Source organism: Mesocricetus auratus, unplaced genomic scaffold (genome assembly GCF_017639785.1).
Source record: "Mesocricetus auratus isolate SY011 unplaced genomic scaffold, BCM_Maur_2.0 Super-Scaffold_4256, whole genome shotgun sequence".
Lineage (NCBI taxonomy): Eukaryota > Metazoa > Chordata > Mammalia > Rodentia > Cricetidae > Mesocricetus > Mesocricetus auratus.
In genome coordinates, this window is record NW_024429182.1 from 78,886,400 (window position 1) to 78,903,645 (window position 17,246).

The 17,246-nt window shown below is 38.7% G+C and overlaps 1 protein-coding gene across 3 annotated transcripts in view; it reads right to left on the reverse strand.

The window, feature by feature from the left end:
* The window catches only part of LOC101828403 (ATP-binding cassette sub-family A member 3), a 115,566-nt gene that overhangs the window by 7,928 nt on the left and 90,392 nt on the right, over positions 1-17,246 (reverse strand). For all 3 annotated transcript variants that reach the window (XR_005880710.1, XM_040755408.1, XM_040755411.1), the window contains exons 24-28: positions 15,214-15,392; positions 6,135-6,260; positions 5,748-5,942; positions 1,004-1,191; positions 159-329 (exon numbers count right to left, since the gene is read on the reverse strand). Coding sequence is in view for 2 of the 3 variants with exons in the window: in XM_040755408.1 (XP_040611342.1) it covers positions 159-329; positions 1,004-1,191; positions 5,748-5,942; positions 6,135-6,260; positions 15,214-15,392 (859 nt within the window). In the remaining variant the exon portion in view is untranslated. The remainder of the gene's footprint in view (positions 1-158; positions 330-1,003; positions 1,192-5,747; positions 5,943-6,134; positions 6,261-15,213; positions 15,393-17,246) is intronic.

The following is a 17,246-nucleotide window of genomic DNA, read 5'->3' on the forward strand; positions in this document are numbered from 1 at the left end:
GCTCGTGAATATCCTTCTCTTAAATATCCAAACGTTTCTTATGATTCTACCCATTAGAAGCTTGGATACTAAGGCAAATTTTCTATACACTACTCCTGGCCCCAGATATTTCTCTCTCATAGTCATAGAATTTTGCCCATACCACCTGTGAGCCACACCTGTGAGAAGTTATGATGATGACCTTGCCACTCTCTCGTGTCCTTGTCACTGTATTCCAAAGCATGCGCCGGGCTACTGGGTCCATGCCAGTAGACGGCTCATCTAGGAAGACAACTGATGACTTTCCCATTATGGCAATAGCAGTGCTCAGTTTACGTTTGTTTCCTCCACTTCAGAGTCAGGAAGGGAAATAAAAAGAGGAAGCTCATGTAGCTTTACATTACAGTAATTTAGTAGGTTGAACATCTAATTAACACTTATTTACAGGGAAAAAATGCCAAGATTTCAAAAGAGCTGAGTACCTGGAAACAGCTGCTAAAAAACATTAAAAAGTGTTGGTTACATGTGACTGTATTAGGACATGACACCAAACCCAACTGTATACATCAATTCACTTTCATCTGCAATACAGAATGATGGCTTTTTAAAATCCAATTTATTTTTAGCTATCCTACCAGTAAATTCAGATTTTTATTCTCACAGTTTCCTTGGGATTTCCTAACATATAAGCCACATGGCAACCAGCCAGAACAATACAGAGAACCTCATATTTGTCCTTTATGAGGAGACAAAGAACCACAACAAGACAGGAAGAGGGACACAAACTTTTCTAGTTCGCTGGCTAGAATTCAAATTGGACTAGGTTTGTGAGTTTATCTCTGCAAACAAAAGGTGTGCTGCTCCTAGGCTCTACTTCACTGCAGAACACTTGAGTACTTCAGTCTTTGCCTGTCTGCTACGGAGCTTGGTTAGACTGTTGGCAATTCATTCTAAACATGTCAGATACCAAACATGAAAGGGGTCAGAATACTGCTGCAATGGGAGCACCAGCATGTGAGCTCACCTCAAAGTGTAAATAAACTTCTCAGCTTGTGATTGTAGGTACAGTATTTCCAACAAGTTATCCACATAGGCTCCAATATTGTTCTCCGGAATCCCCCACACCCTGGCATACATGATCAATATCTCCCGTGTAGTCATGTGGTCCAGCAAGGCATCAAATTGTGGGCAATAGCCAATTTTTGACCTTACCTAAAATAAGAGAATATTGACAGAGATGAGACAACTGTCTCACTGGGCATCACACAGGGAATATGAATAATATAAAAAATCAAAGTTTTCTGGCATATGGCCCTGGAACAAATAGATGCACTTCTAGCAAAGAGTTTTATATCTTCCAATGATCATAGAATCACACAGCTAGGGTGACTGCATGCATTGAAACTCTAAGACATGAAGAACTTCATTCGCCTTCATGCATGTGCCCAGGATAACTTTTATAAGCTGACATTACAACTAGAGCAGTACAAAGAGCAGTACAAGTTTATTTGCCTGGAGGATACTGGTCTACCATCTCTCAACCTATAGTCTTTGTAAGCTTAATCAGTAATGTGAAGTCTACGCTCAACAAGTAAATAAATGTTTTTGATTAATAAACGTTTTTATTAATAAACCTTCATCTTTTCTGTCCTGAGGAACACCAGGCTATTAAGAGTGAAGTCTGCTATAGAAGTGAGAGGGTGACTGACAATATCTAGATTTAGTGATACCCTGACTTCTTAGGTGTGATGATAAACGGGTGAGCTGCAGGGAGGATATTTTAACCACACTCTGACACTCCTGAGACTGACAATAATGTTCACCTTTAACCAGAGGACAAAGTTAGATACTACCTGACCAGAATTAGCCATAGAGGTTTTGGAGGACCCAGGAGATATAGAGAGTAGTAAGGAGGGGCTTAGAAAGATGTGCAGGCCCCTTTGGATTGAGGAAAGAGAGACAGAGGAGGTCACTGTTCACTTATCAACTGCTTCTCTTATCTATCAGGTTTTTACCCCAATATATGACTCCTAAGTTTTATTTAATAATAGAACAATATAAATAACCACTTCAGTGGAGTCCTTAATTGTTCTCTTATGGGTAATATGGCTTTTTAAGCATTTTCTAAAATATAAATAAGTATAGTTAGAATACTTGCTTTTATTTTAGACACATTACTCATAAACTAACATACTACACACTACAGAAAATAAATTACCTAGAGACAAAACATTTACCCACTATGCAACTAAAGTCAATGGTAAAATGATTAAAGTTCAAATATTTATATTTTTGGAAGACTGATAGTTTTAGAATATCTTATTTTGAAACTATCAAACAAACTTCTCAGAGAACAATGCTAACTCTTGGGTGAATACAATTTTTAAAATATTTTAAGCATTGTGAGCTATAGTGAAAAGGCTACTTTCAAACACAGAAGAGTAATAAATAAGCTAAACAACTAAAAAATCAACTCAAAAGCTGTGGAAGGAATACATATTAATTTGTTTAAACTCAAGGCTTAAGTTTATGGATTAATTCTTTGAGGAAAAACATTGAATAATGCTATATACGTAAGACATGTTTTAATATCTCTTAAAACACTGGAAAATTATAACTACAATAAAACAAAATTAAAATTCAAAATAAGTGTATGTTTAGAAAATCATGTCTTTAGGAATAGATAAATGAAGCCCAGGTGTGTCATGGACTAACAAGGGCTAGCAACTGGTTGTAGTAGCGTATGCCAGTAGGATATGCTCAGGAGACAAAAGCAGGAGGATCAAGAAGGAAGACAGAAAATTAAGTAAGGTAATCAACAGGGTCATGAATCTGTGTAAAGAGCACATAATCTGTTTTCAGATCTAGGTTTATGACTAAATAAATAATGCAGTGTTGGGTGTGGAGGCACACCCTTGGGAGGCAGAGGCAGCCTCTGTGAGTTCAGGATCAGCATAATCTACATAGTGAACTGCAGGCCAACCAGGACTACACAGTGAAAACCTGTCTCAAAAAACCAAAACAATAGAAATCTTTTAAAATATAAAAGAACTGAAAAGGTATCGAGACTAATTAACAGGTCAAGATTTTTAAGAGATCAAGAATACTGAGAAATAATTGTAGTATCAAAACCATGTCCTCTCTGAAGGCATTTAAAGATCTGGAGAAAAAGCTAAGATATTTGAAAAATAAAGGCATGAAATAGGAGACTCTGCCTGTATCAATCAGAGATTCCAAAGAGTAGAAGAGTCTGCACTGTACATGTTTTTGACATTATTTGTAGGTGTTGACAAGGACTAGGTTAGGTTTAGTCACATCCTGGAAGAGTGAAATAGAAGAAAATCGACCCACTGCAGCCTCTGGGCACTGAGCCAACCTCACACATGGCCTTCATATTTGCCCTCACATTGTCTAACAACTCCGAGAAAAGCCTAAATTTAGTTTGATGTTCTGAAACTTAAAAAAATATTTGTCCTTATAGTAAACCAAATTTCCCTTTTGTTCAAGGTCTTAAATTACTCCTGAACATTATGTTTTAAAGACAATGTAACAGAAATTAAAAAATATTTGAGTATACAAATTAATAAGCAATTACAAATGGCATACAACAAAGTGGTGAACAATCAGAAAACAATAAATCTTATACTGAAATTAGCAATCCAGATGGCAGAACAGCTATGTTGATCACTTGAAAAAAACTAAGAGACTGCCATGAATGTTTCCCACCATTTTATTTTGAAAAATTCCAAACATAAAAGAGAACTTAAAATAACAGTACCATGACCACTCTTAAAACCTGCAATGAGGCCGGGCGTTGGTGGCGCATGCCTTTAATCCCAGCACTCGGGAGGCAGAGGCAGGCAGATCTCTGCAAGTTCGAGACCAGCCTGGACTACCAAGCGAGTTCCAGGACAGCCTCCAAAGCCACAGAGAAACCCTGTCTCAAAAAACCAAAAAAACAAAAACAAAAACAAAAACAAAAAAAACAAAAAAACCTGCAATGAGAGGAGCAAATAAACTTTTTTTCAGCAACAGGAAAGACTGGCTTACACAAGAACCAGACAGAACAGCTAAAAGTGTAAAGTGCCACAATTAAGATGACTATAGACAATGAGTTTAACACAGATTAACTACAGCTGATGATTACGAATTAGAAAACTCACTTTCAGTCGTAGCTATTATATACCTGCTTCAATGGGTATTGTATTCAGCACAATAACATACTTTAAGTATTCTGCAAGTTACTTTGTTCATATTAAGTTTTCAATAAATGTCAAGTACAACTGCATAATGATGAAGGGAAGTCATGAAATAACCCCAGCTGAGTTGTTTTGTAGTGAGTTATTTTGTAATTTGAGAGCTAAGTCATATATATAAGATAGGTATGTATTATTTCAGTGATTCTAGTAAAGGAGCATTCTTTGAAAAACAAAAAATCAATAAATCCTAAAATCAGGAACAAGGCAAGGGTCTCTATTCTCTCTAATTATGTTCAATATAATACTTGAAGCTGTAGCTTAATCAATTAGCATGCTTTAAGTAGATGCTTCTTGATTTTTCCTCTTCCCTTTAGGTGAGAATAATGGCTGGAGCTTGTTGGAGTTGAGCATTGCCTTTGTCCCGGTCTTTCAGGTTCTGCTTAAATAACTCCTCCTATGTGGAGACTTTTTAAAAACAGAACAGAAAGTTCTGCTTTTTGGTTCCTGTTTTCTTCCTCTTGCAAGCTGTCCAATGTATGTTTCTCTGTCAGTCACACTAAGAACCTGGTTGAGTCCAAGGAGATAAAATTCACAGAAGTACGGCTGTGCCAGCCAAATGACCAGCTCCCTGTTGAAATTCTGTGTATTTGCTTGCTGAAGAGTTTAAGATTTGTTCTGCCTGCACTTCCAGCAATTCATCATTAAAGGCTCAGTTCTTCCTACCCAATATTGGCTTCCCCAGAGTTTCTACTCTGAAGTTGTTTTGTCTGGGTCTGGGCATCTATGTGCTTGCATGCATATGGATGTGGGAATTCACAAGGAGGTCACAGGACAACTTCTACCTTTTTTGAGGCTGGGTCTCTTGATATTCACTGTGTACATTCAGGGATTGCTTACAAGTGTTCTACTGCATCTGGCTTTTATGCAGACACTAAGTATCCAGACTCAAGACTGTCAGGGCTTGCACAGCAAGCACGGAAATCACAGCCATCACCTTGATCCAGCCCTGGATTTTTGTGCCAGATAAAGTGGTGATTCACTGTTTTCATTTTCTCAGTGCTTTAATTTGGGGAGTTGGCTGGTTTCTAGTTCAGATTTTTTTTTGAGACAGGGTCACACTGTGTAAACCAGGCTGGTCTAGAATTCCAGTGATCCACACACCTCTGCCTCTTGAGTGCTGGCATTAGAAGTATGTGTCACCATGCATATCTGGTTCAGAGTTTTAATTGCTAGGGTTGGACTGGTACCATCCAGTTTCTTCTTAAACACTAGGCTGGAGAGTCCGAGTCTAATGGATGTCTGCACGCACATCAAATACATTGTGTGGTGTGCTAAGGAAACTGCTGAGAGGTTGCGTTTTACTTGGAGGACACTTACAACTTAGCTCTCAAGGTGACACTGCCTTTCTTACTCCCTTACGTTTTCTTCTTTTTCTAGAAATGTCATGTAGAATGCACAGAATCATCTCAACACCTGTCATAATTTCCACCTGGGGTCTCCTACCATTTGCCTCCCATCTGCACCCCTGAGTCATCATGCTTCTCTCCTTCAGACTTCATATTAGCATACCTTTAGGATATTTTTGGTGATGCTATAGCCTTCAATGTACACATCCCCAGATGTAGCAATCTGTTCTCCAGTCAGAATTTCAAAGGTAGTAGTTTTTCCAGCTCCATTTAGTCCAAGCAATCCAAAACACTCTTCCTTTTGAATGGAGACAGAGATATTTCTCACAGCCAGAGTGGGTGGTATATTAAAATATATCTTAAAAACAAAAAAAAAAACACAAAATACATGGAAACTCTGTATTTGGATGGGTCAAACACAGTTTCAAACCTTTACAGACCACAATACTTCAGAGAGTTTCCTAAGAACTCAACATGGAGAACAACCATAGATCCCCAAGATGCTCATCTTAGGGAATGGAGCCATATGCCGGCCATTGAAAGATATTACCTTTATAAGCTCTTTAATGAGCACACTAGAATTCAGTGACTGCCGAGGATTCTGCAGGATGGTCTCCCTTTCATTCTGTACATCTTCATCTTCAGATTCCCCAGATAGCTCTCTGGACACTCTAGCCTGTATTGTGAAGATGAGAATGGATTGAAGATACTGTTTGAGCATCTTCCTGAAGGTTAAACTGGAGGGTTATTTCAGAGTGTCAAAACAGAAGTCAAGAGACTTCCTGCATATGACCACAACTCTCTTGTAAAAATTTATTTCCCATTTCTACAGCTTAGAAACTGGGCTTCCTGTTATGAGCAAGCAGAGTGCTCTCAAAGTAAACATCACAAAAAATACAGCCACAGCAAATGACATTTATTATGGTTAAAAAGCTGTTTGCTAATAAGTATAGACGAATGTCAGACAAAGATTGTTTTCAGTGTTCTCTCTCTCCCTCCCCCTCTCACTTTCTTCCTCTACCGCCCTCCCTCCCTCCTAACCTCCCAATCTCTCCTCTATCTCCTTCTCTCTCCTGTGGTTGCAGATGGATCAAGATGTACACTCTCAGCTGTCCCTTTGTTCTGCCGTTGGAGACTCTTAACCCTCTGAAACTATAGGCCAAATTACATGCTTCCTTTTATTAAAAAAAATTAAGTCTTTCCCCAGAGAAAGGAGAAATAGGGGACTGTTGTGGGAACTCATTCAGCCAATAGTCCTTGAGGTACCAGCCCCTTTGGGGTGGGGTCTCAGGTGCTATGTGTGGACTGGGAGCAAGCTCTCTTGCTCTCTTGGGTGGTGGTCCTGGATCAACTTCCAGCACTCTGGGCATAAGATCTTGGTGTTTTTTTTACCTTGTTTTTGTTATTTGTGAATGATTCCCTAATAAATACCTGACTTTCCTTTATCCAGGCTTTTGTGGACTTTATTACAGTAATCCACTATGTTGGATGCCCAAGTGACCAGAACACTAACGGCCCAACAGGGGCAAAATTGCCCCACACAGGCAACTCAGAAAAAACTTCTGAGTTATATCAGCCGGTGTTCTTCAAGGATGTGTTGACCTCAAAATGGAAACCAGGATATGTGCTATGTTAGGGAAAGGATTTCACTTTTGTTTCCACAAGAGAAGAAAAGTTATGGATACCATCAAACGAAATACCCATCTTCAAGAAGTCAAAAGATCTTGGACATATAGACACATAAAGAAGAAAGTATAATTATCCAGGAAGAATCACCAAGCAAAGAAACATCTGACTTATGGTACCAATCTCCTCTGCAGGATAAAATCGCACTACCTAAACACCTATATATCCTCACTTCTCTATGTAGTGGCAGTCCCGACTCAAAAATCAAAGCTGACTTTGGAGTTGGACTGTGGCTCTTTCTTTCTCTAAATCCAAACATGTTGCCAAAAGAAAAATTCAGTTTCTGTCTCATATCAGAAGAGTCACCTGGTATGAGACAGAAGAAAAATAATTCTAGGGTCTCATGTTGTCAAAACTTTCTCCCCCAAAAGTCTACTTCTCCCCATACTTAATTTTATTTCTCTTGGTACCTTTCCTTAGATATATGTCTATCAAAATTTAAACTTTCTCTTTTGATATTAATGTTTAAGTTTTCCATAGTGAACAACACATTTTCCTAACAGCAATTTCTGAAATTTACAGAAAGAAGATGGGGCCCCACAGAATTGATTCCAAAGATCAGCTTTGTACCTAAACTGCTAAGACAATTCCAAATTGGCTAGCTAAGATGCACCACCTTTTTACAATACTCTGGTTAAAGCTTCAGATAAGAACTTCAGATGAGCCTTATCGCTACTCGGAGACCAGCTACAAATGTTACAGCTAGTCCTTTTGAGACTTAACCATTGTTTTAAGTTTCTTACATAATCCTATAGAGAAACCTTCACCTGTATGACAGCTGGAAGTGATTCTAAGAAAAACGATGGTCCCTCTCTCTACAGTTGGATTGGATGGTGTTTGGTTTTCTCAAGGTTATGGACAATTGTCACCTGTTAAGGGTTGGTTATAAGTTGTTAGGGTTGGGGTGGAATATGAAGTTTAGAATCAGGAATCTCTTTTGGAAAAAAGAATAGGGAGAGTGGATAGAATTGGATAATAGGTAGATTGGTATATCTAGTGTACTATTTCAGAAACTATTAGTTATATACAATTTACATTGACTTTACATTCTTGTATATTGATACATATGTATATGTGCTGCCGAAGCAAGCACTATTGATACATATGTAAAATTATTTTTGTAATCCTAAGGTAATTTGTTTATTGATACAAACTTTAAATTATATGTTTTGTGTATGTTCCTCTTTTTGTTTACATTGTTTTTGCTCACTAATGTAAAATTATTTGTGCCATATGGTATGTATGTTTCCACATATGCCTAAGTTATTTGTATATTGATGCAATTTTAGGATATTGCTATATATTGCACTATATATTTCTACCTCTGATCAGGGCATATATATATATGTGTGTATATATATGTATATATATATATGTCATTTGTTCTCATTGCTACACATCTGTTTAAAGCTTGTCTTATTTTATATGTGAAGCCTTAATCTTTAAACTATATAGGTATTAGGAATAAGAGGTTATAGTCACGCATGCTTTTATAACTAGTTATGTTAGTCAGGTTCTCTAGTTGCACAGAGAATGTGCCCCACATAGTTATGCTCTTCAAACTCTTGAAAGACCTATAGATATGACATTTAAATGGCTTAATAATTTTGAACTCCCTTGACATGAGACATAATTGCTCCTGGCAGCACTGAGCTATTCCTGAGAGTATGATGGGCACCAGAGACACTCCATTTGGAGTTTATTTTCTTCTTGGCAAAACTGGCCTATTGGGCAAAGAACTACCCTTGCTTTGACTGTTGACAATAGACCCGCTATATGAATCACAACCTACCTCTTAAAGGGGTTTCACAAAATATGTGTCCAATAGTGCTTTTCATTCCAGAAAACATATTGCTTTGATAATAACTATAGTCATCATTTCCTCAGCTTATGACATCATATATGTCAATTACACATTAGTTTCATCTACTTTTGAACTTTGTATGTGCTCTTTTGTATCTGGTCTCTTTTGTGTCATATCATGTATGAGCAAGTTATAGGCTGTCCCTTCTCACCATTGCATTCTATTGTAAGACAGACATTTTTGTTCATTATAGGGCCTACAGTAATGAGGCTTTTGTCCTCATGAACATTCTTTTACATATTTTATGCATTATATATATATATATATTTAGAGAACAAGTATATGCTTTTCTGTCATGTGTGTGTGGCTAAGTAAATATATACACCTACATTTTGATGTGTATATTGTAGTGACCCTCAGTTTCTCCTATGTATTTTTATCTTATAACTAAAACATAGTGTGGTGGTTTGAATAGGTATAGCCCCGTAGATTCATGTGTTTAAATGCTTGGCTCATAGGAAGTGACACTATTAGGAGGTGTAATGTTGTTGGAGGAAGTGTGTCAATGTGGAGGTGGGCCCTGAGGTATCATATATGTGCAAACCATGCCCAGTGTGTCAGTTTAGTTCCTGTTGCTGGATATCAAGATGTAGGACACTCAACTCCTTCCCCAGCACCATGACTGCCTACAAGATGCCATGATTCTCACCATGACAATAATGGACTAAACCTCTGAAACTGTAAGCCATCCCCAATTAAATGTTTTCCTTTATAAAAGTTGCCTTGACCATAATGTCTCTTCACAGCAATAGAAACCCCAAGACATATTAATATGCCTTCATATGTGTTTTCTGGATATGTGGATTTTGTATGTGGTCAGTGTCTAATCTTAATTATTTTTAAATTCAGCTTATCTGCCTTGCCTTGTCTTTACTGATTTGATTCAGAAATCACTGTGACCTGCCTTTTCACTCACTTCATGATTGATGTATTTTACTATCATGAAGGTGTTTTGTTGTTGTTTGGTTTGTAGTTATTACTGTTGTTATAAAACTTTTATTTCTACCGTTGGGCCTCTAAGAGTTATAAACCTATAACTCATTTGTAAGGAACAAAGACGAAAAAAAACTTCATTATTTTCATGTTTATCCAACAGTAGGGGTCTCATTTATTGAGAACATTCTTTCCCCACTGTACTCTGTGTCAAGTTTACACCACAGGTCATACTACTACAAATGTGTGTTCCTTTCTGTTTTTAGGCATCAAATTCCAGTTTTTCTCAGGCTATAGCATGCACTGGTCTTACATAGGTATTTTGTTTCTAAAAACACACTATGTGGGCTGGAGAGATGGCCCTGCTACTAAGAGTACCTGTTGCTGTAACAGAGGGCCCATGTTCAGTTCCCAGCACACACACATCAGATATCTCACAACTGCCTATAACTCTAGATACAGGGGATCCAACCCACTCTTCTGTCCTCCACAGGCACCTACACACATATGGTGGTACACATACACACACTCAGCTACACACATACACATAAATCTTTTATAAAAACAGAATGCTGGTTTCTACCAATAAAGCATCTAATTCACTAGGTTTGGGGTAAGAAGTAAGAATTTGCATTTCTAGGAAATCCCTAGCTGATGAAGATGGATACACATAGATGAGAATGGCTCCTTCATAGCACATTATTTTTTTCTTGATGTATTGTTTCAACTAGCTTCATTCTTGGAGGATTCATTCATTCATCGTGTGTTACTGAGTTTTGCTGGGGGTGGTGACATGTACCACTGCATGTGTAAAGTTCCTTCTCTTCTTCCATGTTGATCCCTAGGCACGTGGGGCAAGTACATTTATGTGCTGAGCCATCTTGTCAATCCCTTGTGGTTTATTTTAAAGAAATGGTCTGAGTGGTGTCCTCATTTTGCTCTGTCTCAAGATTTCTTTAGTCATTCATGGTCCTTTACTTTTCCCACACTTGCAAAATTTAGAGTCTTCTGATTAGCAAGTCTCCAGAACTTGAACGCATGCACTTGACTGGGATACAAACTGAGATTACATCAGCCACCTTATCATCATCAAGTTTCCTAGCATGAACCAAATGTTGCTACATTTATGTAACTCTCCTTTAGTTTTCTAAATTGTAACTTCCTGTGTAAGTTTTCCAAATTATTTGTTAGGTTTCATTCTACTTTTTTGTTTTTACTCCTGTGCTATTTAATTGGCACCCTTTTATGTTTTACTTTTTGTGGCTAGTGTCTCAATACATATCTGGCTCATTTATACTGACTTTTCCTTTAGCAATGTTAATGTTAATACTCGTTAGTAGATTTCTTTAAATCATATACAATACTGCCATCTATAATGAATTTTACACTTCTTTTCCCGTCTTAGCACACTGGCTGTGATCAGCAGCAAATAGCTGCATACAAAGGTGAAAGCAGATGTTTATATTATTTTGATGAGACGGAAATGTTCAAGAGTCTATCATGATATTTGCTGTGCCTTTTCATACATTTGTAACTACTCTTTTATCATATTAAAATGTTTCTATTTCTTTCTATTTCTAGTTTTCTGGACATTTTATAATTAATTTTACAAAATGAGTTTTCTGAATTTCTCAATGTTGTAATTTTTCTAATTTTATTAATGTTATGACTTTATTTTGGATTGTCACACTGTCTTTATGTTTCTGGAATATACCTGGACAGGTCATAAATTCAAGCTGCTAATACTTTTGTCTAAGAATTTTTGCCTCCATATCATTAATTATCATAAACCTTCCTGTTTTTATGATTCCTTTAAGGCTTTAGTCCCCATGTATGTTGATATGGCCTCATAAGAGAATAGATTAGAAATATAAGAAGGTAAGAATGGAGATCAGTGAAATGGAGTAAAGAGATCAGTGAAATGGGGTAAAACATTTAAAAATGAAGCCGGGCATTGGTGGCATACACATTTAATCCCAGTACTCAAGAGGCAGAGGCAGGTGGCTCTCTGTGAGTTCGAAACCAGCCTGGTCTACAGAGCGAGTTCCAGGACAGCCTCCAAAACAATACAGAGAAACCCTGTCTCGAAAAACCAAAAAAGAGAGAGAGAAAGAGGGAGGGAGGGATGGAGGGTGGGAGGCATGGAGGGGGGAAGGAGAGAGAGAGGAGAGAGAGAGAGAGAGAGAGAGACAGAGACAGAGACAGAGAGAGAGATAAAGGAAAGGAAAAAAGGTTTTCAAAAAAACCCAAATTTTGTGCATTGGAGATATTAACAAAACTAGTGCAGCTAATTAAGTAAAATAAAACAATAAAGAAGAGTAGGTAGGGGAGGAACTGCAAATTTCTAACAAACATCAAATACAAAAAGAATTTGAAAGCAAACAAATCTTTCTGTGATCATCCCTAAAGTCTCAAGATAGCCCAGTGTCCTTCTCCTGGCACTTGTGAGGATTTCCCCAACTTGATCTGTCATCATTGACAGGATACCTGCACCTGGGTCTTGCTCTGTAGAATCCCTCTGCAGCTCTTTGAATAATCACTGCTTCATTGCCTGAGCTGCCCCCACCCCTGATGTCTTGAATTTACTCCCTCAAGTATTATACAAGTTGCCAGAACTTAGTTTGGTTCCTACTAGATACAGTTTCAGCATTGTATACTTCCTTTTATCAAAAACCCTATTCCCACAACTGATATTTGTCTGATCTTTGATTTGGTTTCATCCTGGAGCACTTTCTTTGGAATATCTGTGGATTACTTCTTTTACCTCTCCTCCAAGATCTGGGATCTGCCTGTTCCTCATAGACGTCTAAGGAAATTGAGTCCTGTCCAGCATTCAGTGTTACAGTGAGCAACAGTAGGTACTTGAGGGATATGTTTGAAATGAATTACAACCCTGGAATTGAGCATCAGGTTTTTACTTCCAAGGAGTAAATATTTCTGCTCTTGGCCAGCTATTTACTGATTTGGTCTGATTCCCTAGTCCTGAGGTTATGCCCCACCATTAAGTTAATTCATCCTTCATTCTGTTGATGAATTTCTCAACTGAATAGGAAACTCTCATCTACTCTGAACACCAGGCTGCCTTTAGTGTTGTTCTCAAGGCTGAGTCTGTGCCCAAACTATAGAACACAGCCTAGAAACTCCTCCCTTCTATGCCTCACTTCATCTCAATATTTGTTTCTAAGAGCAGCAGCAGAATCACTGGGGAACATGTTACATATGCAAGTTTTCAAAGCATACTCTAAAATTTATCACATTGGAAACAGGAGGCATAGACCAGCAATTTATAGTTTAACAAGCCCTATGCATGGATGTTCCATGGATTGGCAACCTGGGAGTTTTTACGATAGCCAGAGCCAAATCAGGACAAATGGGCAGGCTGGGAAGGAAATGTGCACCTAACATACAAATTATTTAAAGGAAAAAATTCAATAATAAACTGTACATTAAAATTACATTAAAATCACGAAATTCACATTTTATGTAGACCTCTGATTCATGGAGATGTCAGTCAACGTAGATTGACTTCCTTTATTCACCGTTATGATTTGAGTATGAAATGTTTTCCACTGGTTTGGTCCCCAGTGTGTGGCATTATTGGGAACCAAAAAGTAGAACTAAGCTGAAGGTGCTTGAGGGTACCTTATCCTTGGCCCCTTTTGTTTCATTCTGTTTCTTCATCACGGGGTTAAAATCTCCTCAGCCATTCCCTCCTACTGCCATGATGTTTTGCTCAAGCACATGGTGCCAAGAAACCAAAGTGAATCTCTGAAGTCATGAGCAAACAAATCTTCCCTCAAGTTGTTCCATCAGGTGTTTTGGTCATAATGACGATAAAGCCAACAAATCCAGTAATGGAGTTAAACATGTGTATGTATGTGCTTTTCATTTTAAGAGATACCTGTAACTCATAACTGAACAATGTCAGAGTGAGAGATTTTGAAACACTCAGTCCTAAATCAGATGTCTTCATCAAAGCCCTCCCCTAAAGGCTCAGGGAGGAGGATGGTTTGAATAAGAATGGCTCCTGTGGTAGCTTGAATGTAATTGGCCCCCATAAGCTCATAGAGAGTGGCACTATAGTAGGTGTGGCCTTGATGGAGGAAATATATCACTGTGAAAGCAGACTTTGAGGTCTCGTATATGCTCAAGATACTGCCCAGTGTCTTAACACCACTTCATGTTGCCTGCATGATGTAGGACTCTCATGTACTTTTCCAGCACCATGTCTGCCTGCATGCCACCATGCATCCCATCGTGATGATAATGGACTAAACCTCTAAACTGTAAGCAGGTCACACCAATTAAATGTTTTCCTTTATAAAATTGCTGTCATCATGGTGTGTCTTCACAGCAATAGAACACTGAGACAGGGAGCTACGTAGAAGAAGAGGCAGAAAGACTGTAAGAGGCAGAAGGAATGGATGACACCAAGGAAACAAGACCTTCTAGACACAACAGGATGGACACACAGGAAACTATGGTAGTATGCAGAGGGCCTGCATAGCTTCAAGTGAGACAGCATTCAAGCACTGAGATGGGGAGGTGGACACGATCTCCCATCCATAACCAAGAAATTATCTCCAATTGACATCCTCTTGAAAAGGAAAAAATAATTTTCTTCAATGGAACTTCACTGGGCATATAAACCACACGTGAGGGCAGGCCCCATCCCCAGCAATAGATGACCAACACAAAATGGGCTCAAAGGTATTTTTTGTAGATGTTTTTTGTCTCTTAGAGCTCTGTTCAGGTATATTTTGTTTTATTGGCCATTTGCTTATGTAATATAGTTTCAGATTTTGTGGTTTTGTGTGTTGTGTGTCTGTTTGTATTTATTCTTTTTTTCTATTCTGGTTTGGATAGCCGGGTGGTGGTGGCGGCGGTGCATGCCTTTAATCCCAGTGCTCAGGAGGTAGAGGCAAGTGGATCTCTGTGAAGTTGAGACCAGTCTGGTCTACAAGAGCTAGTTCCAGGACAGCCTTCAAAGCCACAGAGAAACCCTGACTCAAAAAACCAAAAAAAAAAAAAGCAGAAATAAAGATAAGGTAGGGGATGGGGGGGGGGGGAGATTGAGAAAAGTTTTTTTCATACCATAAAATATATTTTTAAAATGAATATCTAAGGTCTGTATTCTGCTACTTACCTTACTAAATATCCTATAGATTCCAAAGAAAACATAGCGATATATGAATGTTTTTAAATTCCATGTGGTAAGCTCCAGAAGGAAAATGAAGAAGAGGTATATTGCTCCTGTGGCAGCCATTGCAGTCACATGCCTTCCAATTGCATTTTGATTCATACTGTATATAGGAAGATCATTTACTGGTGAGAAGAACAAGAACAACAGAAGAATGTTAACACACTGAGATGTCACCAAGGTGCTTGAGCAGGAGATCCCTGCTTTCACTCCCCCCTCACAAGTAGATCAACTGTCAGCTAGGAGCAGAAATGCTTTGCTGTAATCCACGAAACAGGAAAATAAGAATGAAATGTCTCTGTGCTCTGTGGGCCTGAATAAAAATCCATATTGATAGATTAAGAGAAATGCACTTCTATGGAGTGTATCTCAATTCCCTTTCCAAGAGATAGCATACCAGCACACAGAAGAAACACCCCAAGGCAAAAGAGAATGTGGAGAGCAGAACCCAGTTTCCTTATCATTCTAAGGCTCTTTTTAGGAAATCTGAATCTTCTTTCAATTATTGGGAACCCTATCAGGAAAACTGCTAGACCACACATAGAGGCAAATAAAAAGAGAGTAAGCAGGCAGAACAGAGTCCATAGAACCATGCTATTAAAGGAGAAATACACCTGCCAGTAGTAGTACATTACTAGCCAACACAGTTCTTCAGCTTGGCTGCTCTCTCCGCTACCAGAAGAGATGGACAGAGCTTACCTGGATTGGTTTCAAAGAGAGCTAGCTTTCAGGTAGATCATCATTCCATTTCCTTCCATGTGGCTTAAGCACCACTCCAGGAAGAATCTACTACAGTATGAGGAAGAGCATCCCTTGTCCACCCAGATAAGTGGCATTTTATGCTAATTATATTCTATATCAAGTATTCTTTCTAAATAAGGGACCAAACCAGGGGCTACACTTAAATTCAGAGCACAGCCAGTAACCAAAAGACACAAAGATCCTGAAGGGAAGGCTTACAAGCTGAGGAACATTACTGGCCGGCCCCACCAGAGTAGTGAAAGCATGCCACTCTAAAAGAGAACTAACTGGTTCTTTAGAAGGTACCTCAACATATGTACAAACAACAAAGAGTTTACAAATATCTGCACAAGGATCACAAGACCCCAAACTGACACTTCAATGCTGCACTCGAAGATGGGCTTTGGTATGGGAGTGGTGGTTCAGCAGGTTAGAACACTTTCTCCTCTTTGACAGGGCCCAGATTAGTCCTCTGAACCTGGAAACACACGGTCATTTGTAACTCCACAGATTTTAACAGCAAGCTTTATCAAACTAAAGAAAGAATAGAATCGGTGAACTCAGAGGCAGAACATTCAAAGCCTGCCAGTCAAAGGAACAGATTAAAAAACTTTTAAAAAGGAATGACTCTTTCGAGAATTTTTTTCTGGCTGATCATCAAGAGATCAAACCTACTTGCAATAAAATTTAAAGAAAGTGAGAAGGAAGAGAGGGGCTCAGAACCATAGCTAAAGAACTGGTGTGGAAAGTCCCATGTCCCAGAGAAGTAGTCAACAATCTAACCTCTGGAAGCATGGGATCACTAATCAAACCCAAAACAGGAGTTCACCAATATGCCTGATGATAAATTTTCAAATCTCAAAGACAGGAAAAAGTGCAAGCAACACGGTATGTACTCACTCATAAGTGGATATTAGCTGTGAAGGATAACTTAAGCTACAATCCACAGTCCCAGAGGAGCTGGGTCACAAGGAGCGCCCAAAGAGGGCCTCATGGATTTCCCTGAGAAGGGGAAATAGAAGAGATCTCCTGGGGTGGGGGATGGGAACAGGAGGGATTGGGTTGGACCAGTTGGCAGTATGGAGAGGGAGAGTAATGAAAGAGATATCTTGATGGGGAGGGATTTGAAGGGGAGGGGTCATGGAGAAACCTGGTGCCAGGGAAACTCCCAGGAATCCACAAGGATGACCCCAGCTGAGACTCTTAGTAATAGTGAAGAGGGTGCCTGAACTGCCCTT